The 24,313-nt window shown below is 39.5% G+C and overlaps 2 protein-coding genes across 3 annotated transcripts; both read right to left on the bottom strand.

Annotated features, from left to right (window-relative positions):
• Nucleotides 1–1,173: 1,173 nt before the first annotated feature.
• On the bottom strand, nucleotides 1,174–5,958 carry srsf5a (serine and arginine rich splicing factor 5a). Of its 2 annotated transcripts, none has more exons than XM_079856253.1 (8): nucleotides 5,785–5,958; nucleotides 5,039–5,188; nucleotides 4,882–4,952; nucleotides 4,399–4,530; nucleotides 3,313–3,382; nucleotides 2,067–2,140; nucleotides 1,874–1,981; nucleotides 1,174–1,793 (listed from the first exon to the last, which is right to left on the bottom strand). In XM_079856253.1, exons 1-8 carry the CDS (start codon nucleotides 5,941–5,943, stop codon nucleotides 1,580–1,582), a joined length of 978 nt encoding a protein of 325 aa, XP_079712379.1. In that variant the 5' UTR covers nucleotides 5,944–5,958; the 3' UTR covers nucleotides 1,174–1,579. The 2 variants fall into 2 exon arrangements, with proteins under 2 accessions (XP_079712379.1, XP_079712380.1); XM_079856254.1 differs by having other exon boundaries at nucleotides 4,417–4,530.
• Nucleotides 5,959–6,254: 296 nt separating this feature from the next.
• LOC307149725 (deubiquitinase DESI2-like) lies at nucleotides 6,255–21,491 on the bottom strand. The gene is made up of 7 exons (XM_079856261.1): nucleotides 21,310–21,491; nucleotides 19,192–19,328; nucleotides 18,259–18,354; nucleotides 12,473–12,545; nucleotides 9,059–9,152; nucleotides 8,841–8,982; nucleotides 6,255–8,682 (listed from the first exon to the last, which is right to left on the bottom strand). Exons 1-7 carry the CDS (start codon nucleotides 21,371–21,373, stop codon nucleotides 8,434–8,436), a joined length of 855 nt encoding a protein of 284 aa, XP_079712387.1. The 5' UTR covers nucleotides 21,374–21,491; the 3' UTR covers nucleotides 6,255–8,433.
• Nucleotides 21,492–24,313: the final 2,822 nt, after the last annotated feature.

The following is a 24,313-nucleotide window of genomic DNA, read 5'->3' as shown; positions in this document are numbered from 1 at the left end:
TTCTGTACAAAACATTTTATTAGGATACATTTAATCCAAAACAGTTGGATTATCCTTCCTGATCCTGAAAGGTGGGTTCAAGCTAGATTTAAGAAATTAAATCTAATCAACTTTAAAATGTTCAATACAACAATTTTATGACAGACAGATAGTCGCCATAATATAAACTCCCAAATAGCTAGAAAAGCAAATCTGCTAGTTTTAATAATAATAATAGCATACTGCTTGTTCAAAATATATATATATTTTTTAATGTTTGAAACTGTTTTGCTCTTCTTGCTTCTGTGACTGACAGTGAAAGAGCAAAAGGACATTTGTTCCAGTTGAATGTGCAGTATTTAACAGTTCACCTGCCTACGCTATTTGTGCATGTTTCTCATTCTCATCAGTACGTCACAATACGTCACTAATAGCTCTCAGCAATCTGATCTCAATGCACTTCAGTTGTTTGTAGTTTGATTTTATCTGTTTGTCCTTGAGAACGAGAGCGTCGCAGTGCACCGAGGACACCAGTTTTATGAGCAAGAAGGGGAAAATCCAGATTGGTTGAGGCGTAGAGGGAGGGTGTTTTGTCCTTGGACTCTGCAGAAACAATATTACCTCTCATTCATATTCCTCAATCAGTGGTTTCCAGGATCCTCAAAACAGAGATCAGTTTATGAAATGCAGGTTTCAAGCGCTCCTCATATCGTATTGACTGAATCAATAAGCCCAGGTTCTGTGCGGTGTACACGTTGAGGCCCTAGCTGGGAAAATTATTGATTCTCAAAAAAGCAGAAACTATCTTGGGTTTTGTTTTGAACCACTGTCAAATAGTCTCAAATATCCAGTTGTTTGGCACAACCCTCTGGAAAAGGGGATCTTACATTTAGTTAACCACAAGTTTAAAAATTAAAATGATCTCTTCTAGTCACCCAAACCAAGCATATATTTCTAATAAATGGCCATGTAAAGATCAAACCTGTCTCATCTTAAGACTTCTTTTTGAAAGCTGTGAAACAGCATCACCTAGTGGACTGAGCTGAAAATCTGCAGAGCTTCACATCTTCCATCCAAATCAGATGGCAAGAGTTGATTTCATAGCAAATAGAATATTCAACTTTAGAGTTTTTACACAATGCAGAGCTAATCAACTTCAACACACATCATGTGAGGGCATTAGGAAAACACACCATCTCTCTCTGCCAAATACCAATATACTTTATTCCAGAGTGTATATACAGGCATAACCTTCTGTTGAACAACCATAAAGACTCAAACTAAAATAAACAGGCGAGTTTAAGAAACAAAACTCACATACATTTAAGTTCTCTACAGAAGTACTCCAGGACTGATATTGATCAAATAAAAATAGAAAACAAAATGAGACATTTGTCAAAAATATCTAGTCTTAACCCACTCCATCATTTAACCCCACCCAGCTCATTAGCATAAGAAATAAATCAAAACATTTTCATACTCACATTCATCCATTCAACTCAGTCAGTAATTTACACTAAAGTAGCACAATGAGATGCCACATTAATAAGTGAAAAAAGCTCATTCTCTCCTTCACGCACACATACACACACAGTTAGTTTCAGTGCTGACTCTCTGCAGAGGCAGATCTGGAGCGGCTCTGTTTCCTCGGGGGAGACGGAGAGCGGGAAGGAGAGCGGTTGCTGGTGGTCTTCTCTGGGGTGCGACTGACTGAGCGGCTGCGAGAGCGCTTGCTTCCACGCTCAGGGCTGCGACTCCGACTGGGAGAACGGGAACGGGAGCTGCTCCTGCTGCGGGAACGACTCCTGCTGCGACTGTGGAGAGAAGAGAAATAAGTTAGATTTTGTCAGTGCGAATTTTAGTGTGACGTCAAGTGCTATTGTCTGCTACATACTTCCTCTTGCGATCCTCGTACAGCTTGAGCTTGCGCCCATTCAGATCTGTTCCATCCAGCTTCTCGATGGCATTCTTCATATCACTGTGTGAAGCAAACTCCACCACCCTGTAAAACAAATCAGGACACACTCAGTTACAAGCATGTGACGGTCAGAACACAGTCTTGTGTGTGTATATGTACAAGATCTTACCCTTCATTCTTATTGGTCCTGTGTGCATCCACAAAGGTCACTTCTCCCACCTTCCTCATCAAGTCCTTCAGATCCTGCAGGAAAGCAAAAAGCACTTAATGACTCGTTTTTAAGAAACTCAAAAGCACTGAGTCACACTGCAGTTTAGCACCCACTTTAAATACACACTGCAGTCTGCAGCATCTGCTCTAAATTGTGCACTGGCGCACCTGTAGAAAACTCCCTCAACAGATGTCATCTTACCTGTGGATCTGTACCAGTTATAAAACTACCAGAGCGTTTTCGCCAACACGAGTCTTTTAGATTGTGTGAAACAGCAGGAAGCAAAGCCCTCAGATGGAGACACGCCTGACTAAGCTAGTTCCTGAGAACTGGTTCTTCTCATGATGTTAAGTAGTTTTTTGTGCAAGTCTCTCAACTACCTACCGGAAATCTGTAGCATCTTTCTCCATTTACAACTAACTCCAGATTTAAAGTGACAGAACCCTCTTTACCGTGTAACTATCCAGTGTGATGAGCTACTTACCGTTCCAAACCACAGAAGGCATTAGCAAAGAGCCACTTGTCCAAATAGCAAACGGAAGCAATGAAGCGTTAAAACGACCTCGGACTCGACCCATCCGGCCTCCGTAAGAACGGACCCCACCAGAGAGAGAGGATGGGGGAGGGGCCAAAACCCTGCACCCCTCCCCGCTTCAGCACCAACAGAATAAGACCCAAACAGCAGATCGGGAGGATGGAGCAGATCTGACATCACAGACCCTCCAGAGAGCGGCTACCCAGCTCCTCTAAGGCTATCCTGTGCTACGGCTCTGTCTGGCGCTACGGACCCAGCCAAGACTTAGACCGGCAGACACTGCGTGTCGGGTGAGGCACCAGAGGGACACTATTCAGAACACAACCAGGGGAGGGCGCTATGCACCTCGCAGGCTGTGCATGCAACTCCAATTAAAGAATACCAGAGCACAGCTGTTAAAGAAAAGGTTTGAAAAACATGGGTCTGGGTTAGAGAACCTTTCAGCATTCAATTCATCATTTTTTTTTTTCTTTTTTCTTTTTTTTTTTTTACTTATGCAAGGTTTGGCTGAGGTGAAGAGGAAATTCTACTTCCAGTTTAACAGTAACAAAGATAACTAATAGTTTGTGTGCTTGTACTGATTTCAAAGGCAAGAGAAATGCAGGGATGATGAAACGCTACAACAGCAGGCTGCTACACCACTCCGCTGCTACCGCTCGGGATGCTCACCTGCCAGCTGATTCGAGAGGAGAGATTCTCCACAATGATTCTGTGCTCCGTGCGCACTGGTGGTCCATACCTAAGAAAGGGGCAGAGGTTAATGATTTGATTAAACTGTATCTGAACAAACCGCGTGTGATAACTAGGGATGGGCATTTTTCAAAAATATTGCAAACTAATTTTTGGCCTCATAATCGAATATTCGTTTATTTAAATGACGTTTAGAAAGAATTTTTTTTTTAAGTTTGTCACCGTTTCTGAACAAGCTTACAATTAGGCAATATACACAAGTTTGTTATATCTTAAGGTTTTCTTTAAGTTGAAAACATTAAACAATTTGTAGAAAAAAATATATATAAAGAACAAAAGCATTTAAGCTCAAGCAGCAAACGAAAAAAAATAAAGCAGACTGCGCCAGTTAACGTACAGAACGTACATATACACTCAAGTCAGAATATGGTTATCGAGTTCATGTTGAGAAAAACAATAACATCCACATGCTCGAGAGAAAACACGCTGCGCTGACAGACGTTGCAGAGACACTAAGGTAACGGTGTGCTAAGCTAAGTTGCTGACAGCACTTTTTTCAGTTCTTAAACCTGTCTGTAAATCTGTAAAATGTCTCAAAATCATATTTTGCTATTTGATAAGTTATCATCTCGGCTCAATCGGTACAGCTGCGCTTACCTGCAGTCATGAATGCAGTGATAGACAGCTGTCTTTCCTCATTCGACTGTTTGGATTTCATGCGATTTCTCATTTTGGCGGTGATATTATGATAACTAATTTTCATTGATTAAAAGTAATTGCATTTTGAAAAATCATTTAGTAAGATGATTTTAATCCAAATAAATCCAAAGTTCACGAAGCAGACGACATCGTGATCAAATACAATCAACTTGTTAAACGCGCTCCACAGCGCCACCCAGTGCATTTAATTGTAACAGTTAGTGCTTGGGATTTATCATGGATTCCCTGCATTTACGGCCAGCAAAGCAACGTAATGAAATTCTATTGCATTTTATTTTTCGAATAAGTTAGATCGAATATTCGAAAATTCGAATAATCGTGCACACCCCTAGTTTTAACTCTCACATTGCTGGGACATCACACCTGGAACCCCCATTGCGGGACTGGCGATACCCTCCAAATCGTGGAGAGAAACGTCCTCCCATTCCTGGGCCACCACCTCTTCCCCTGCGAGAGCGGGCATGCTCGATAGTCACCCTGAAGTCAATGAAAAAGAAAAATTAAGGCCATGAACTGATTTTATGCATTGGTTAAATTTAATTAGATTTAGATTAGAAGTGTAGACATTGCACTCAAAAGTGGAGGCAGATATACATGAGCTTGCAGGGGCAGTTTAATCAGACTAAATGATTGGACAAGTCAGGCATACATGACCAAAGAGAAGTCTGTCATTTTCACCAGAAAGCCAATATTTTAATTAAATATTACAAAGTAAATGTTGAAAATGAGACATAACATGAGTTTAGAAAATTGGGCGAATTTTCATTTTAAACCACCCACAAGAAAGAAGTCTAACATGTACATCTATCTTTCTGGGTTCAGTCTCACCTCTCGCTGCACAGCTCTTTTCCATTCAGCTCATACACTGCGTCATCTGCATCCCTGTGGTCGTCAAACTCCTGTGGAAATCAGACAGTAGGGGGCAGTGAGACACATTTCACAACCACCTCACACATTAGACCCCCAAGAGAGTGTCAATACTCACCACAAAGCCAAACCCGTTTTTCAGGTTAATCTCTCTGATTCGTCCGTATCCTTTGAAGAACTTCTCCACGTCTCTTTCCCGAGCATGAGGGCTCAGACGGCCGATGAACACGCGACATCCACTCATGTTGATAAAAAGATTCAAGGAAATCTAGGAATAGAGGGTGAAAGGACTGTTAATCAACAGTCTGGCAACGTGTACTTTACACTGCAGGAAAGAGCATTTGTGCGCCGCCCTGCTGGTCACACGCGGCATGAACACTGAATAATCATTTATAAAAGTCCACGTATCCGCATTAATAAACACCCAAAAGAACGACAACCGATTCGTAAAACGAGAAGGTTTTCTGTAACACTAGGTCTTTCAACTAATATAAAACAAAAATCGTTTTAGATACGAATTTATCTAACGTCTCTATTTGTTCTGAATTTATACCAATAAGTACAATATGCATCCACTAGAGTACAAAAATAATCAGAGCAGCTATAACTTACTAATATTAATTACGTTTATCAATTCTAAAAGATTAGAATAAACCACGACTAATATGGCGAACACGGATCAGGCGTGCGGCCGAGGCCTAGTCAGCATGCGCAGATAGATTTACTCGATGTTAAACCGTAAAAACGGACAAAATACCGTTGAAATGAATTATATTTGCATTTAACTAAACTCAAACAAAACGTTTAGCTAGAAATGTATCTAAAACAAAAAGTATTTTTAAGAATTCGACATTGTCCTCTCACCTCTGCTTGCAGGACAAAATGGCGTTGGTCTCGAGACTGAGGACCGCGGCCGCGCGCGGAAGCATTTATATGCGTGTTCACGCGCAGGGGGGGAGGGTAATGGGAGGAGAGTCTCGTGCATGCGTACGTAAACCATAGACTGTAAAGACGTAAACACATTGAAAATTGGTCATTTCACGACGTCTTCGTATATACTTATACCAGTTATATCTTTTAATCAAAAGTCCTGAGAGATATTTATTTGCTAGACTTTATACTTTTAGCATTTTAACTCGATTAACACAGTTGGAGCCGGATTGATCCAGTCTGGAAGTTTCCATGACCTGATTATCTTTAGGCTTCTGCTGAACATATCAAGTCACATGAGAACAATGACTCTCAGGTGTGAATTAATTTAATTAATGTTTAAAAATATTCAGAAATGTCAATGCCCCTTCTCCACCCCATGACAGCAATAACATTCAGGGAAAAGCCTTTTAGTTTCTTTATTCTCTATATTCATCTGTAAATATCTGAAATTGTCCATCACATCAAAACAAGAAGTACTAATCAAGGCTAGAAATGGCATCAGTGGGGAATGCCTACAAAATGGGTCTTTGCTGTAGTAAAAGATCTCAGTTGTGGTCTCAGACTAAATGAAACAAAAATAGCATCATAAGAATTAGGCTCTACAGGTTGATAAGATCTTTGACAAAATAACAGTAAACAGAATCATATTTCAAATATAAAATTCTATTTTATAAATACTTCACCAAAAACATATTTCCCATAGATCTGACTCATGGTGGTGTTTCCACCTACAATGCCATGCCATCCTGAGCGGCAAAGGTGGGCTTCTAGAGAAGATTTGCAAAGAGAGAGGCAAAATGGCACAGAAAGATCAAAATAATACTGAGAGATGTATAATTTACTCTGATATGGACCATAGTGTCAATGAATACACCTTTTTTAATATTTCATAAATAAACACATTTTAATGTTCTTAACTGTAACTGTCGATCTTTCAGCATGACGAAACACTGAAAATTAGCTTTTCTAACAAAATTTGTGGTAAGACATGTGTTAAGAAAATTGCCAAAGGACCATAAGTCAATCAACCTATTGAACGAACTGTGCATCTGTCTTTAGAGCTTCATTTTCATTTGTGAAAAATTAGATATGGCATCTACATTTACTAAGGTCTATTCCAGAGCCTGAAAATACCCTACAACCTTTAGTTGTTACCTTCATTTACTGTTGAGGCTGGATTACACTTCACTACTTTTAAAATCTGAAGAGATTTTAAAACACTAGGCATCATACACTTGGTGAGGTTGTAAAAGGTTACAAAGGAAAACTGGCCATTCTAAATGACTGAAGATCACACACTACCAGACTTTCAAGTCTTTCAAAACACAACAAAGTCACGCAGAAACATGTTTGATATCTTCCGACTGTGTGGACTCAGTCTGAAGCTAAAAAACTGGAGTCTGTGCCCATCACACACAACGTGATTTTAGAGAAATCTGCAGCCTGGTTTCAACTTTTGGCAACTGTCTGGTGTCGACTCCTCCCGACTGAAAATCAGGACAACAATCCGTGCAAAAGTCATGTAGTGAGGTGTGGATGACTCATTTTAACATCAACATCACTCTTTTCAGTCTGCACTTTTAAAAGCCAGAAAGCACAATAACTTAAGTCAAGAGAAATGACAATTAACACCTTTGCAACACACATTCCCTATCTTTCTTAATCACTCGCATTCAGCCACAACACTGTTGTACAGTAGGCCTACTGATACCAGACCTGATGTGCAGACCCCACCCACACGTTCCCACCCCCCAACATCACCCTCACAAATGCCCCCTTTGTGTCCTCAACGACAGAAAAATGGGGCTTTTGTTTCAGTTGAGTCCAGCATATCAATGGCTTACAGTTATAAGGCTGCAATTTCCAACTGCTGTCAGTGTGTGAGACACGTGATGATATCGGCCCTTTTATTGTAAATTCATTGAAAACCTTTAACTTAAATATAAAACAAATACAGCCAAAGATATCGAAATAAAATAAACGTAAACCAAAGATGGCATTAGTTTGACATCATATCATTAAATTAAAGCAGATTTATATTATTAAAGTCACTGAGGAAAAAAGTAAGGTTTATGTAAATTCCTCTGCAGATGACACACTGTTTTATTCTATCACAAAATAGAAAAGAATTAAATACACAGCAAACTCGGCTAAATCTAGAGAACACCCAGATGAGATTAAAAGTCAAAGGGACAAACGGAAATGAATTGACTACTGAAAGTTCAGTATTTTTGAGGGGCCTGTAGTGCTGTCACACACCAGCAGGGGCAGTCCATCATGTTCACCCATCATTCATAATGTCCTACTTATAAGAGAGAGAACACTAAATGGCAAACACTGTTTTGATTTCCCTAAAATCTCAGTAGAAAATCAAACAATTCTAAAACTTTAAGAGAACCATTGCAAGGTTTTTAAATCCCTGTAGGCTCTACAGAAAAAAACATGACTGATTTCCCCTTTCAGAGACGCCATGAGGTCTGGTGTTCATCCAGCCCAGCAGGAGGCGCTGTAGCAGCAGGATCAGAGGTTGGAGTGTATGTGTGTTCAAATTAGTGTACAACTGTGTGTGTGTACGTGAGATCACACACGGGTGTGTCTGCAGCTGTGTGAGGTTCCAGCGGCTGCCTCTGGGGCAGATGAGGGCTCATCGTCGCTGGAATCGTGTGTGTGGGAGTGTGTGTTCTCCTTCCGAAGGCCCATGCAGATATGGCTCTGGAGCGCGGCAGGCGTGAGCCACTCTTTAGGCAGACAACTCTGCAGAAATGGTATACAGGAGCTGAAATATGCCAATCGATTCACCCAGCGTGGGATCTCTTTCCCACACAGCAACTATAGAGAGAAAGAGAGAGAGAGAGAATAAAATGATGTGAGAGTGTAGAAAAATTACAAATATATATGTCATCATCAGTCAGTGAGGTTGTATATGGCCTATAGTCCGATCATTTATAAAAGAAAGACAGAAAAAGTCATTAGGAGAGTAAACTGACCTCAGACAGCGAGGATGAAAAATGGTTGCAGTTTTTGTGCATCAGGTGGTAGGCGTTCCCCTTGAACTCCTTTCCCAGCTCCTCCATTATTTTATCAATGTCCTCCTCTGCAAAGTCTGTTGTACCCAGAGCTATAGCCTCTCTGTAGAGAAAACAGGACTTGTGATGTGGTTTTTATGGCTCATGTGTGTGTGTGTATGTGGTTGTGTAAAACTCACTTGAATTTGAAAGTCTCCCCCAGTTCTGAGGCATTTCCAGGGCTGATCTCAAAAATGCCGCTGAAGGGATATGGATGGCCGCCATATGCAAACTCTAATGGAAACAAAACAGCAAATAATAATGTAGGTTGTGAAAAAAATTTTGACTGTCACTTTAGAAGGAATTTTACAAGAACGGTATACTTCACTTTAAATCCAGGCTGTCTTGAACATTGGGAGGACCAATGTACTTTGTACAGTAATCAATCTAAACTATTAGCAAATAGGCCTAATATCTTTATTTTAAAACATGCACAAATTCACTCTTAGTTGTATGCCTAATATGTCAAAAACAAATATTTCTTATCTCATCACATCCAGTTGCGTAAATGATTATTTTCATTTCAAAACAGCGAAATCTGACATAAAGTGGAGTGGTTTGCTTTCCTGGATTTTCCTTTTTGTCGTTTAAAATTTCTATGATAAATATTAAATATTTAGCAACTTACATCCTAGCTCGCATTCTTTCACCATTAAAAATGCAAGTGTCATGCTGGAATTCATATGTGGTATCTGTGAACAGTACCTTCTCTGATTTGATTAACCATCTCAATCATTTTGACACTGACGAGCGCAGTTAGACCGCAGAGGCAACCAGCCTAAAAATTTAACTTTTTCTCATCCTAAGACAAACAGAGCAGCATCAAGAATATCAAATATTGGTGGGAACAAATTTGGCCATTTTGTCCCTCTCAATGTTTATGGTGGTTAAGGCCCTGCTTTAATATCGGCAAGAAATCAAAATTGACGATTCACGTTTTTTTGTTTTTTATTTATCAATGCACATCATCTATCCAATCAATTCCCGGTTAACAAAATCAAGTCAAATGTTTTTCTTGTTCGAGAAGCCGTTTGACTTGGATATACATCACATAAACATACATCTATTGCAATCATCTTTTTTTCCCTATTCTGACATATATCTGTGTATTAATGAGAGACTAGAGTAAAGATCCCACAAATCATGGCTCACTCCTCACTCCTCACGGCTGCCTATGTCTGCTCTGTATCAATGCTGCTGCTTGCTGCTGAGTGTGAAAGAGTTTTTTTTTAAAAAGGAAACCGTGAAAGAAGACAGCATATTCTCTGTCACTTTATGACTCGGATCACTAATTGGCAACAGATTCTTTTTTTCTTTTGTGTTCCATCATTGAAATATCTTTAATGTCCCCAAGGGGCAATTTGGTTAATGAATCATTCACTACAGACACAGACAACAGTCCACTGCCACATGTAGGTCATGTCAAGTCATTTGCAAACCTTAAACACTGCGAAGTGCGAGAGATTAAGAAAGATAGGGAATGTGTGTTGCTGGCCTTTAAATGCTAGTGACACGGATCAGATCGCAGTGATTGCATCGGTGACCACTGAATGAACAAAAACATGTATAATAACAAGGAAGTTTAGTGATGTATGTGTATCACATTACTTAAAGGAACACGCCGACTTTTTGGGACTTTAGCTTATTCACCGTATCCCCCAGAGTTAGATAAGTCCATACATACCCTTTTCATCTCTGTGTGTGCCGTAACTCTGTCTGACGCACCCACCGCTAGCCTAGCTTAGCACAAAGACTGGAGGTAAGCGGCTCCAGCTAGCATACTGTTCCAATAAGTGACAAAATAATGCCAACATTTTCCTATTTACATGTTGTGATTTGTATAGTCACAGCGTGTACAAATAACAAGGTCACATGAGACACGGCCATCTTCTAACCGTATACATACAGGGGAACTATATTCTCAGAAGGCGAAGCACTGCTACTTGGGCGGAGTGATTTGCTCGCAGCACCTGAGAAGCCCCGTGGTGAGGAGCAGGGAGTTCGCTCAGAGTTGGAGTAAATCACTCCGCAGAAGTAGCAGTGCTTCGCCTTCTTGAGAATATAGTTCCCAGTATGTATACGGTTAGAAGATGGCCGTGTCTCATGTGACCTTGTTATTTGTACACGCTGTGACTATACAAATCACAACATGTAAATAGGAATGTTGCCGTTATTTTGTCACTTATTGGGAGCAGTATGCTAGCTGGAGCCGTTTACCTCCAGTCTTTGTGCTAAGCTAGGCTAGCGGTGGGTGCGTCAGACAGAGTTACGCCACGTGCGGAGATGAAAAGTGTATGCATGGACTTATCTAACTCTGGGGGATACGGTGAATAAGCTAAAGTCCCAAAAAGTCAGCGTGTTCCTTTAAAGGACAAGTTCGGTATTTTACACTTAAAGCCCTGTTTACAGATCGTTTCTGATGAAATAGAACGGTTAAGATAAAATTTTGGACAAATGCTGCTGTCCCGAGAATTTTAGGTTTCTTTCGCTTTCCCCCCCACCAGTAGACTGGGTGTATAGGTGCACTGGAACACTCCTTCCTAAAACGCATTAAACTTTTGTTTACAAAGACGTGAAACTCACCGAGTGGTCAGGGGTGTTCACTGATATGCTCACACAAAAATCGCTGCAAAAGATGCTTTCCAATAGGTTTTATCGTAGTTTTTGTCCAACTCCATTGACTTGCATTGGATGTGCTGTGAGGTACGGTATTACTCCGCGCCGGAAACTGAAATGGGGTTCAGGGGTTGTTTTCTTCTTCTTCTTCTTTTTTTTTTTTTTTTTTACGGCGGATCGCAAACAATGAAATGCCAGTGGTTTGCTTGCAAAGGTGCATTATCGCCACCAACTGGGCTGGAGTGTCTATTATTCAAGCTCTCAACGGAAGAATGTACGGGTGTGAGACGTTTGGAAAAATAGGTCCACAGTTTTACAACGAATGGTAAAACACCTGTTGGAAAGCATCTTTTGCAGCGATTTTTGTGTGAGCATATCAGTGAACACCCCTGACCACTCGGTGAGTTTCACGTCTTTGTAAACGAACGTTTAATGTGTTTTAGGAAGGAGTGTTCCAGTGCACCTATACACCCAGTCTACGTGTGGGGGGTAAAGCGAAAGAAACCTAAAATTCTCGGGACAGCAGCATTTGTCCAAAATTTAATCTTAACCGTTCTATTTCATCAGAAACAATCTGTAAACAGGACTTTAAGTGTAAAATACCGAACTTGTCCTTTAAATGTGGCAACTCCAATTACTACTACTTAAATAAAAAATAAAAAAACTGAAATGATGAATGATATTCTGTTGCTCATTCAGTTCTAAATTATCTTCACCATCACATCATAGTATTTTTTATTTGACACTCTAAATATATCAGTAATGGAAACTAACTGTCTACCATGTCCACTAATTAGTCCCAGTAGCTGAAACAACCCTTTCCACTGTGTGTAATGAAGTTCTTTACAAATGGGACTGAGGTTCCAGTATAGGTCTAGAGTTTGATGCAATAAAAGAAAAATATTAAATCATTGAATAAGCTTAATATGTCACTCTACCTCTGCCGTAGATCTCTATTCCTGAGTGGAAGACTCCAATACCCAGAGTGGAGGTGTATTCATTTATCCAGTACTAAGAGAGCAAGAGGGAGAACGACATCATCATACAATCATGTTTTAATTAACTGTAAATGTATTTGTTTCTCTATGTCTGGATCTATCTACCTATCTATATTCTGCATCCTGTTAGCTATATACAAGGCATTCAAATCAATGAATGGTGCAAAGCCCTGACACACACACACACACACACACACACAATAAGCTGGGGGGGGGGGGGGGGGGGGGGTTGAATATTGAGAGAAAACATGTATGTGTGAGGCCAAAAAGGTGCACCAGCTGCCCTTCATGAATAATAGAACATGCAGAACATGATTTAATGTACACAGAGACTAGTCTATCCCACCCCAGTGTTTTATATAGTGTGTGTATTCCAGGGGAATGCAGGAATTAACTTATAATACATAGTTTGATTTGGATATAGTATTTAGATAGTGTCTTATTAAATGTAAAATAAACTAATAAGTCCATGTGTACCCATTAGCCACTTTCTTGATGTTAAAATGTCTGTCTTGGGGTTTTATGACATAATACTGCATAAAATATACAGCATTTTAATGATAAGAAGTGTTACTTCCAAAATAAACAGTTGGATTGCCACAATCACTGTTCTGTTCTATCTAGTGCGAGTGTTTAGATTGTGATGGGGTTACAGCGCCTCCTCGAGCAAGGGAGTACAAACACACGCGCTGTCTGTCATCTATACCGCTGTCAAAGATGCTTCACACTCACAGTAGGTTTGAAAACGTGCTTTCAAAATGAAACCTCTGTGTTAGCGGCCCAGATTCTTCATCACTACACCATGACCACCATTCCTAAAGTCTTTGTATTGTTATTTTATAAAATGCAAAATTAGAGCCCAAAAGGAGCGAGGTTTATGATAAACAGTGTCAACTAAAGTATGAAATAATGGAAGGGTTAAAGTTCTTACCATGTCATACACATTAAGAATAACGGGCTCATTTGCCATCCTGAGAGAGAAGCGCGCGGTCCCTTAAAATAACGGGCGTTTATTGCTCTCGAGCCCCTCGCGCACCCGGGTTTCGGATCCAAAGAAGATAAAAACACAGCAAAGTCGCTACTCCAACACCCAAAAGACCAAAACACTACATAAACGACCCACTCTTTTCATTTTATCCATCAGAGAGTCATTCTGTGAGATGTTTCGCTGGGCTCGTGGGCCTAGTCGCGTTACTAACCGAGAAACAGCGGCTGCAGAGGTAGGCACGGGCGAGGAAAGGCAACAGGGCATCAGTTTCCATCAATGGTGAATCTAGCCAGAGAAAACAGGCACTTGTGGCCTCTGAGTGCGCAGCGCGCGGACAGTCTCCGGTAAGCGCGAGGGGAAGAGAGCACAGGCACCGAATAAGACCTATTTCACCGGTTTTCAATGGTAGACACTAACCCAAAAAAAGTCCTGAAAGGGCGCAGATGATATGTGATGCACAACGACTGGCTGTCAGCCAAATCAGGAGTTTGGATTCGCGTTAAGATGACCAATATTCCATATAGAATGTTGCTGTAAAGAAGCGCGCGCTCGCGCGTGTTTCGATTGCACGGGTTTTGCCGCTTGTCTGAGCGCTGGGGTCGCAGATGTGATGTCGAAGGGAGCTTGGTGCAGTTCCGACCCCAACAGCCATCAGCGCCGCAGTCCCGGGGTTTGTCCTCATGGAGGCCGTGCTGAGCAGCACGGACGCGGTGTGAAAATTCCTAAACACGGTTCATTCTATTGATGGTGACATCACTCCAGCCGGGTCGCGAGCGTGAGGAATCTAGTGTGCACTAGAATCAGCGAAGCGTGCGCTTATTACATCATCATCATCACGATCAATACGCAGCGCGTTCATCATCCCCCTCCTCCATGCGCGCAGAGCGTTATATCGGGGCGGGGGCGATGCGTATTATTCCGATCTCCAAATAACAGTGTTACGTTAAAATGGCATCTGAAGAATATGTTAACAGACATAAACTACAAACTGTACAAAAAAAAAAAATACACATTTTTTTTTTAAAGGAAACCAACGAAAATGCTATGCTACCTGATCGTTGGTTAACTGTAACATAAGGTATTATATATTTTTTTTAAAATATGAAATTATATTTTAAAATACAATACATGTGATTTTACTGCAAAAGAAGTAACTTTTTACTTGTAAAAAGTCTGCATGGCCTTATAATTTACTAAAAAATAAATATGTATCAAGGCAATCCATATCGATTACAGTGAAATATTGTTACAAATATGTTTTTGTGGTAAAGAAAAGTATAGAACCACCTTATATTTTATGGATGAAGAAGACATTTCTAGAATTTCTGCAGGCCATTACATTTGTTTAGGGCTGAGGTTATTTTTGCTTGCAGTTACATTGTGTTTCATGCATTGTTTACAGTGAATTTGACACTTTTTTGACAGTGCATTATTACAGGAGCTCATCTAAGCTGGTGCATAGCTCTCAGAGGGTTTATTTGTGACAGAGAGGGAGATGGCTTTAATGCTTACTGTATAACCCATGGCATGGTGAGGCTGTCCGTTTTCATATAGGTTTAGTATTTGATTGATGGTGTTTGTGCAAAATTGCACTGTTAAGTCTTATCTAGTACATAAGTGCATGAAGGAAAATGTGTTAGACATGTTTTAGCCATGCTGCTGTCATTTAAATAATGAAACAGCATTACAGAACAGAGAGGTGTCTTTTTAGGTATGTCATTTAGAATACTGATTATTCAATATTCTAAATACATTAGAAGTAAATGTAAATAAGCCAAATCTTTAACCATGATGCAACCGCTCTTTCTGCTTTAGCCATAATGTAATAAGACTCCAGCAGAGGAAGCACTGCATTATCACTCTCTTTTGTTTCTCTCTCCTACTTTAAGTGCATTCAATCACTGCTGCCTTTGAGTGTATTGATTTCTGATGAGGAGGACTACTACACACACAGACACAAACACACACAAACATGCACATAGTCATTTGTCAAAGGCATGTGCTTCTGTTCTCAGACAGCAGACAAAGAAACAGCAGCAGACAGCCCATCCACTCACACATACAGCATGTTACCGTGAGTCAGTCATCTCAATGGGACACAGATGCAGAGCAGTTTTCTGCATTTCAACCATCCCTCACATAAGCAATTGAACCCACTTATTGTCACAGTATCAAAATATTTTGTATCTGCTGTCAAGAGTCATGGTAGGAGTAGGACAAGGGATTAAAATATTTTGACAGCAATATTTTTACTATACTATCACACGCACGCAAACACACACACACACACACACACACACATTATGTATAAGATCTGTAGCCTACTGTATTAGTGAAAGTGAAAATTAATCCAGTTAGCACACCTGCTCTGACCAATGATATAGCTGAGCTTTATGACGACAGTAAAATCTTATTATATTTATTTATTCATATCTAACTCAAATTTCAAATTATTATATTGTAAAGCTATATTGTCATTAATTACTCACCCTTATGTTGTTTAAAACCCGTAAGACTTTCATTCATCTTCGGATGTCCATCCATTGACAGTCGGATATTAATATTTTTACAGATTAATATTTTGTAAATAAAATGTTAAATTCATTGTGGGGGGGGGGGGGGGGGGGGGTTGTTTCAATGAAAGTCTTACGGGTTTGAAACGACATGAGGGTGAGTAATTAATGACAGAATTTTCAATTTTGGGTGAACTATCCCTTTAAGAAATCAGAATTCCTGTGAAATCCTGAAGGGGGCTGTGAGGACACTTATGGAGCTTCTTCTGTATGCGTATTTTGGGATATATTACATAAAAACGCTGGATGGAAACGCCAAGATGCGTATACATTAGAAAAAATGCGCAATTAATTTTATACGAAAAGACGACATGCGCATAAACTACGATGGAAACTCCTTTACCAAATAAATCACGTGACTTTGCATCAACAGTGGATGCGATTGGATGACCGGACTAACCAGCAGGCGAATTTCATTCACTACACCTAAAATGTGTGACGATTTTGTAAACACATGGGATGTAAACACTGCTTTATTCCAATTTTGCCTTAAATTCGCAACGTTGGATGGAAACATAAGTGTGAAGCATGTTTTTCGTCAATTACATGTGACTGAAGGTCATCTTGTCCCTCCGCAAAAATTTACAAAAAAAAAAAAAGACTATTCAGACCTTTCGTCCATCCTCAGTAATAAAACATTACCATACGGTTCGTCTTGTTAACATTAATGCATTTGGTATCATATAACAATGATTTTTTAACGGTAAGCTATTTTTTTAAAGAACACATTAATCTAGGTAAATGTTAATTTATAAACACTTGTAATTTCATTTTCATTCATAATACATTAATTCTAATTTCTGCCTCTTAAAATGTAAAAATGCACTTGCATATGTAGATGTCAGTGTCAATACAATCAATGCTCTTTTCAAACAAATGATTTATTCAATGCTTGATGCATGTGAATCTAACATTATTTAAACTGTGAAATGTGAATAAGCACTTCATACATTGCCTTTACATGTGTTTTTTTTATCCACACAGACCTGCAGAAGATCCGCCATGACAACACAAACACATCTGTCAGTTACAGGACAGATATTACAGTCAGAAGCAGCACGAGCTGCCGCCCATAAAACTGCACCGCTGAGACCAGCAGCTCAACTTGGCAAGGCACGAGTTGAGGTGAAGAAAAAAAATTAGTGTACAAGAGGATTCCAGAAACACAAGCCATATACAACATCAACAATACATCTTTTTCATTCTGATTGTGAATTCTAACAAGTTCCACCTTTAGGTTTTGTTTCCCCTGTGGGAAGAAGAGCAAATACAAGGCCAAGCACTGATGGCAAATAAACAAACTGAACGGCTTCACTTTCCACACTATTGCAGCCACTGAAATGCATCCTGCATGTTCCAACATGGATGAGTGAGAAATTAAAGCATTAAAAAAAAGAAAAAACTCAACCCACATCATGTACGCTTTCGAACATACTCTTGCACAAGCAGGTACCCGAGAATACCTCAATTAATCTAATGGTACAACCTCAGGCTCATTCAAGCACTCTCTGGAGGTGCAAGACGGTCTGTCTTCTGCCCAGAAACACAGCTCCACCTCGGCCTCGGACTCCTGCCTGCGGCCCCTCTGTCTAGTTCGGATTACAGAGATTTCTGCAGCTGTTGATCCAAACACTGTACTCATCATCCCTGTTCCCTTATTCCACCATGCGATGTCATCAGGCATGCTGGATATTCTGGTTAAACGCCAATGATTATCACCAAATTAATTGTGAAAATAATTTACAGCTACATGCGTGTCATCATAACATGGCATAAATGATTAAAGAAAATTTGCACATTCTGCTTCCATTAACTGGGTTTCCATTTTCACTCCCTGGTTATGTTTGGACGAGTTCAAAGAAAAAGAAAAAAAAAACTTTAGTCTATAAAATGTGATGGGTTAAAACGGGCCTCGGGGCCCCCGGTGGTTCAGCTGAAAGCGTTTGTAAGCGATGACACCTGCTGTCACTACTGCCAGGGCGACTACAGTATACAATGTCCATGTACCGAAAGCAGATGAAGATTCTCCATCGGCACGAGAGCTTGTGGGGCCGTTCTGCAGAATAGGCTGTAGACATATACAAACACATGTAAGTGAAGCTGATTGATTGACAGTTCCCAGAGATGTTATCTACATCACAATCGCGATGGCCAGCAGTACTCACTCGTTGCTGTATGCGAAGATGCACATCCTCCCCTGCAGACCGAAACAGCTCCACTGCTGCACCGTGAGACAGATTGTCCAACCTCTGGCCATTTATCTACACGAAACAATCATGTACTCATCATTTATTTTGAAATACGAGCATGAAAATTCAACTTTCATATCAGTGGAATAAATATCATTTTAAAATATATTCAAATAGAAAACAGTTATTTTAAACTGAAATAATATATCACAATATTACAGTTTTTCTTTTAACAAATGAGTGCAGCCTTGGTGAGCATAAGAGACCTTTTTTAAATCTTACTGACTCCAAACGTTTATGTAAAGTTATCTTTTATAGTTTATAGTTAAAGGAACACTCCACCGTTTTTTGAAATAGGGCTTATTCACCGTCTTTCCTACATTTAGATAAGTGGGCAAATGCATTTTTGTCTCAGTGCATGCATTGTTTTAGTTTGGCAGCACCGCCGCTAGCTTAGCTTAGCATAATGAATGGAATCCTTTGTTGCCAGTTAGCATGTCATGAGTAAAAGTGATTTAAAAAAAACTAATAAAAAAATCGAATTACTTCTTGTGGCCTGCGTATTTAAAACGAGTACAAATAGCAATGCAGATTAAGACTAGGCAACTTCCTAGGCAGATATTGACATGGGACTATATTGGGGTGAAGCTAAGCTAGCGGCGGCGGCGCTGCCAAACTAAAACAGTGCATGCACTGAGACAAAAATGCGTTTGCCCACCTATCTAAATGTAGGAAAGATGGTGAATAAGCCCTATTTCAAAAAACGGTGGAGTGTTCCTTTAAAGTTAAAATGTATCCACTTCTGCTCTGGTGAAGTGGCAGTTTTGATTCACAGTTAAGTACAGAGATATTCAAGAATGAGTAAAGTATAATTTGTTGAGTTTGTACAGTAAATTACAGTGGTTTTACCGCAATAACTTTATCTCCCTCCTGCAGACGTCCGTCCAGCGCGGCTGCTCCGTTTTCTTTGATTTTTGCCACATAGATTCCGCTGTCATTCATTATATACTGCTGGTCCACTCCACCGACTATATTAAACCCCAGACCTGACAGAGACGGAGAGGATGTTACACACAGCACCAGGTTGGACTACTTAGCCTACATGATTAAACTATGGTCAGAAGGCCTTAATGTGATTTCTGAAGAAACGGAGATGGTGTACAAACAGACATGATCCACTTCTTATGATACAGTGGTCTCATTCTTAATTCACACACACACACACACACGGAAAACATCACTGTGAAATGCAGTCCTCGCTATCAGAAACATTTTATATCTATGCTAATGCATAATGTAAGAAATGTTAATCGAAACACTTAAAATTAGTGCTTGAAATTATACAGTAGGCAAAAAAAGTTTGTCGTCTTTGCTCTTTTATGTATTTTAGTAAGAGGTTGATACAACTCAAATTTAAAATCACAACGAAATGAAAAAAGCAACAGATCTTTTCCTCTGAATTGTATGGCAAGCCGTTTTAGCTTAAATTGTACCCAGCGTTACTCGTCGTAATTGCATTTTTACTAGTAAGAATTCAATTAGAGAGCTCAACAATTCAATTCTTACTACTAGTAATTACAATTAGAGAGCTCTACAAATTAATTTTTACTAGTCATATGTCTCCATTGACTTCCATTCATTTTTAATTACGGAGCTCTACAATTGAATTGTTACTAGTAAGAATGCAATTGCAGAGCTCTTTAATCCAATTATTACTAGTCACAATTCCAATTGGAGAGCTCTCTAATTCAGTTGTTACTAGAAAGAATGCAATTGCACAGCTCTTTAATTCAATTACAGAGCTCTGCAATTATACATATCTTTAATTCGTTTTTTTACTAGTAAGAATTTAATAAGAGAGCTCTCTAATTGTATTGTTACTAGTGATAATAGAATTGTAGAGCTCTCTAATTGGAATTGTTACTAATAATAATTGAATTAGAGAGCTCTCTACTTGTAATTCTTACTAGTAACAATTCAATTGTAGAGCTCCATAATTAAAAATGAATGGAAGTCAATGGAGACATATGACTAGTAAAAATTCATTTGTAGCGCTGAATGAATAAAAATACAAGGATGGTTCATTCAATAAGATCTAGGCTATAACACGCATTTAGGTAGATCAAGTGAATTTTCAAATTTTAAATATATTTGATTTATTTACGCAATTTATTTAAAATTTAAAATGTAATTTATTTAAGATAAATCTGAATATGTACGGCAAGACAGAGTCTGAAACTAAAAAGAAAAGAAGGTCAAAATATAGGATAGCGATACATCACTGCACACTGGTGGACAGTTTTGCACCTGGTATTGTTTTATTGTAAAATCATGTTAAATAATATTATATCAAATCCAGTCCAGGGGTCTAAGTCTAATTTAATTGACATTTTCTTTCTAATATTGACAAATGGATTGTAGGGTGGGCCTGGTATCAGTTGAACAGACTGACTTGATCTACAGTGTTGATGACGTATGAAGATCCTATTATTGTTTTCAAGTCATACATACCCTTTAATCAAAGTCAAAGTCCAGACCTATTTTTTTACAGTCTATGGTCCAGACCTATCAGAGCAGTCCAGTCCATAACCTCACAAAGGTCACACACACCAACGCATTATATAACAGTTTAATCAAAGTCAACAGGCAGCTGAGACTGTCAGCTCTCACAACCTGCACAGATCCAGACCCACAACTCCTGAAAGACTTCAATATCAGGCAAACATAGTGTGCATGAATCTGCCAGAAATGTGTCTGTGTTTGTCGGTCGATTTCGCTGATAGTGTATTGAGTCCTGGTTCTGAACTTTCGCTTTCATAACACAAACGTCTCTAAATAAACCTCGATCGACTCGTCTGCAAGAACCCACTCGTGTCCGGATTATCTGTCCGGGTTTACGGCGCCTGTTAAATCAGCACTTCTTGTTGAAGCGGGCCGAACCAGCGGCACAGAACCGAACCGCCGGACTGAACTCTGTTTCAACAGCTCCAACAGTCCAGGGGAAGTCGAAGAGAGAGCCAAACTTACCAGCCGGGCCTCTTTTCAGTGTAATATCTGTAACGCTCGCCGCGCTGTGTGCGGATCCGTTCATGATGTCGGAAAAGTTCTACTTTTTATTCCCGAAACAGCTAAAAAGCCTCCTAAAGCGTGCGGAACTCCGCCTGCTTCCTCTCTAATGCTGCCGGGACACGAGCGCACCCGTCACTGCCCCCTAGAGGACACCAGCTGAACACTCTCAAAGCGCACTGCAGTGGCGGGACGCCTCGCCTGACTCATCTTCGGGAGTCGGTTCTTGCAACAGTTCGCCATATTGCATCACGTCAAGAAATCTGTGTAGTATATGCTCTAAAACTATTGATGTTATTGCTTTTTTCGATTAGCTATTTATTGTAATTTTATTAAATAGCACACTCAACAACAAAATAATTCGTTTGCACCTCTTGGCTGAAAAAATAATATTTGTTTTAAACTATTATACACTCAAGTCGTACATATTTTCAGTATGTTTTATTTGTAAGATTTGTGCTTGTTTTTCCACACCAGTCAAATGTCCATACAATCAGCGCAGTCGACTTGTTTGAAAGAGACAGTTCTCTGTTCAGTGAATCGCTGACCGGTTGACCACTCGTACCGACTCATTCGTGATTTGTGAACAAATCTTTTAGACATTATGGCTGCATCCGAAATCACATACTTCCCTACTATATAGTAGGCAAAAACAGTATGTGACTAAAACTATATAGTAGGTGAAAAACAGAATGTGACTAAAGAAGTGTCTATGGCTGTGTCCAAATCGCATACTTACCTAGTAGGTGAAAAACAGTATAACTAAAACTAAATAGTAGGTGAAAAACAGAATGTGACTAAAGAAGTAGGCCTATGTTTATGGCTGCATACAAAATCACATACTTCCCTACTATATAGTAGGAGAAAAACAATATGTGACTAAAACTAGTAGGCGAAAAGGATTTGACTAAAGTAGGCATTTGTCTATGGCTGCGTCCGAAATCACATACATACTATATAGTACTAAGCGAAAAACAGTATGTGACTAAAACTATACAGTAGGTGAAAAATAGTATGTGACTAAAGAAGTGTCTATGGCTGCATCCAAATCGCATACTTACCTACTATATAGTAGGAGAAAAACAATATGTGACTAAAACTATATAGTAGGTGAAAAGTATTTGACTAAAGTAGGCATTTGTCTATGGCTGCGTGCAAAATCACATACATCCCTACAATATAGTACTAGGCGAAAAACAGTATGTGACTAAAAGTACTAGGTGAAAAACAGTATGTGACTAAAACTATATAGTACTAGGTGAAAAACAGTATGTGACTAAAGAAGGAAGTCTATGGCTGCATCCGAAATCACATACTTCCCAACTATATAGTAGTTCAAGCGTTGATGCCCCTTGTGAATGCAGCATGAGGCCACGGGAGAGGACTTATGAATGGCAGTGAAGTGACATAACTGACCCTGGTAGGTCACATGATAATGACAACATGGCGGATGTAGTGCGTCCAGATTACATTCATACTGCACACATTCATCATACTACAGTAGTCAACATTTGAAGTAGATCAAAAAAGTTCATCAAAGTTGTCCTAAGACAAGAACGGGTATAGTTCTCTACTTTTTTGGCGGTCGTGAAGTAATTACTTACTCAAAATAAGTACCTACTCAAGAGAGCATGCCATTTCGGACACAGCCTAGGTGTGTTTGACTTGAAGCGGCGCTGTGCAGACCGATCGGTGTATGACATCAAAGTACAGAGAGAGCGATTAGAGAGAAGGCGGCTCTGTTTGCTTTCAAATCGCTCTCGCTGTACTTTGATGTCATACACCGATCGGTCTGCACAGCGCCGCTTCAAGTCAAACACACCTCTTGTTTTGTGAATCAGTTCAATTGAATCATTAAAAAAGATTTGATTCAAAAAGAACGATTCATTCACCAATCAGACGCAACCGTATTGACAATCATCAGAAATCTCATGTAGCTTCACCAATGTGTGCAGAAATTGCGCCCTTATTCTTTGAAAAACATGTTATATAATATTTGTATTAATGTTATATATTTTGATTTCATGTTGGGAGTTCCCAGAAATAGGAAAGAGCTAGCCTGACGTCGTCATACTCAGATTCTAGTCAGAATGTCAGAACTTCCCGACCTAAAAAATTTGTGGGCGGGGCTAAGTTCGGCTGGCATCCAGGCTAGGAAAGAGCATCATTGTCCCTGGAGTCTGGCACATACTTTTAATATCAGTGTTTTAAAAAAATATTTTAACATGTAAAAAACACTGAGCATTGTTGTCAGATTGACACCAACATGTAAAAAGACTGACCATTGTGATAGAAATATTTTATGTAATGAGAATAAAACTTAGTTAAATAAAACTGTGTAGATTCTACGCTCAAAAGACAACAAAAGAAACAGCTCAAGTGTGATTGAGGTAGTGATAGTAGCTTCTTCACGGGACGCCATCACCTTACTTCAGGGAAGTATTGTATTGTATTGTAAGTATTAAGGTAATTCAGGGAATTACCTCGAGATACTGCATATCATTTTTAACAACTGGAAGTTGTTTAAATTGTCCGTGGTGCAGAAGTCAGATTAAGTAGGTTGTATTCGTATTAAGAATTTCCACGACACCATATAAGTGGACAATTGCAAATATTATTTACATGGTGTGTTCAGTAAACCAAAATATGGTAATCACTTTCTCTGTGTCCCAGTTATATTTTGAATCCAAAATTGTATGCATGCATTTTCAGTTGTACAAAAGTGGAAAGACGAAGGTCTATGCTGATAATCGTAACATAAATTAAGAAGCTAAAACAGATGCAAATGACAAATGGGTCTATGGTATAAGACACAGTTTTATCACATGACCTGGCAGTGTGCCCCAATACTCACACTGTCACATTACTAAAATGATGTATGTTTCTATGCCCAGTGAAGTGCATACTTCTAGAGCACAAGTGTGTAAGTTTTATGTTAAAATAATTTCTCCAGTCTCAGATCAAC

This window comes from Squalius cephalus, assembly GCF_949319135.1.
Source record: "Squalius cephalus genome assembly, chromosome: 21".
NCBI lineage: Eukaryota > Metazoa > Chordata > Actinopteri > Cypriniformes > Leuciscidae > Squalius > Squalius cephalus.
The sequence above is the reverse complement of the archived record's forward strand: the minus strand, read 5'-3'. Positions and strand labels throughout refer to the sequence as shown.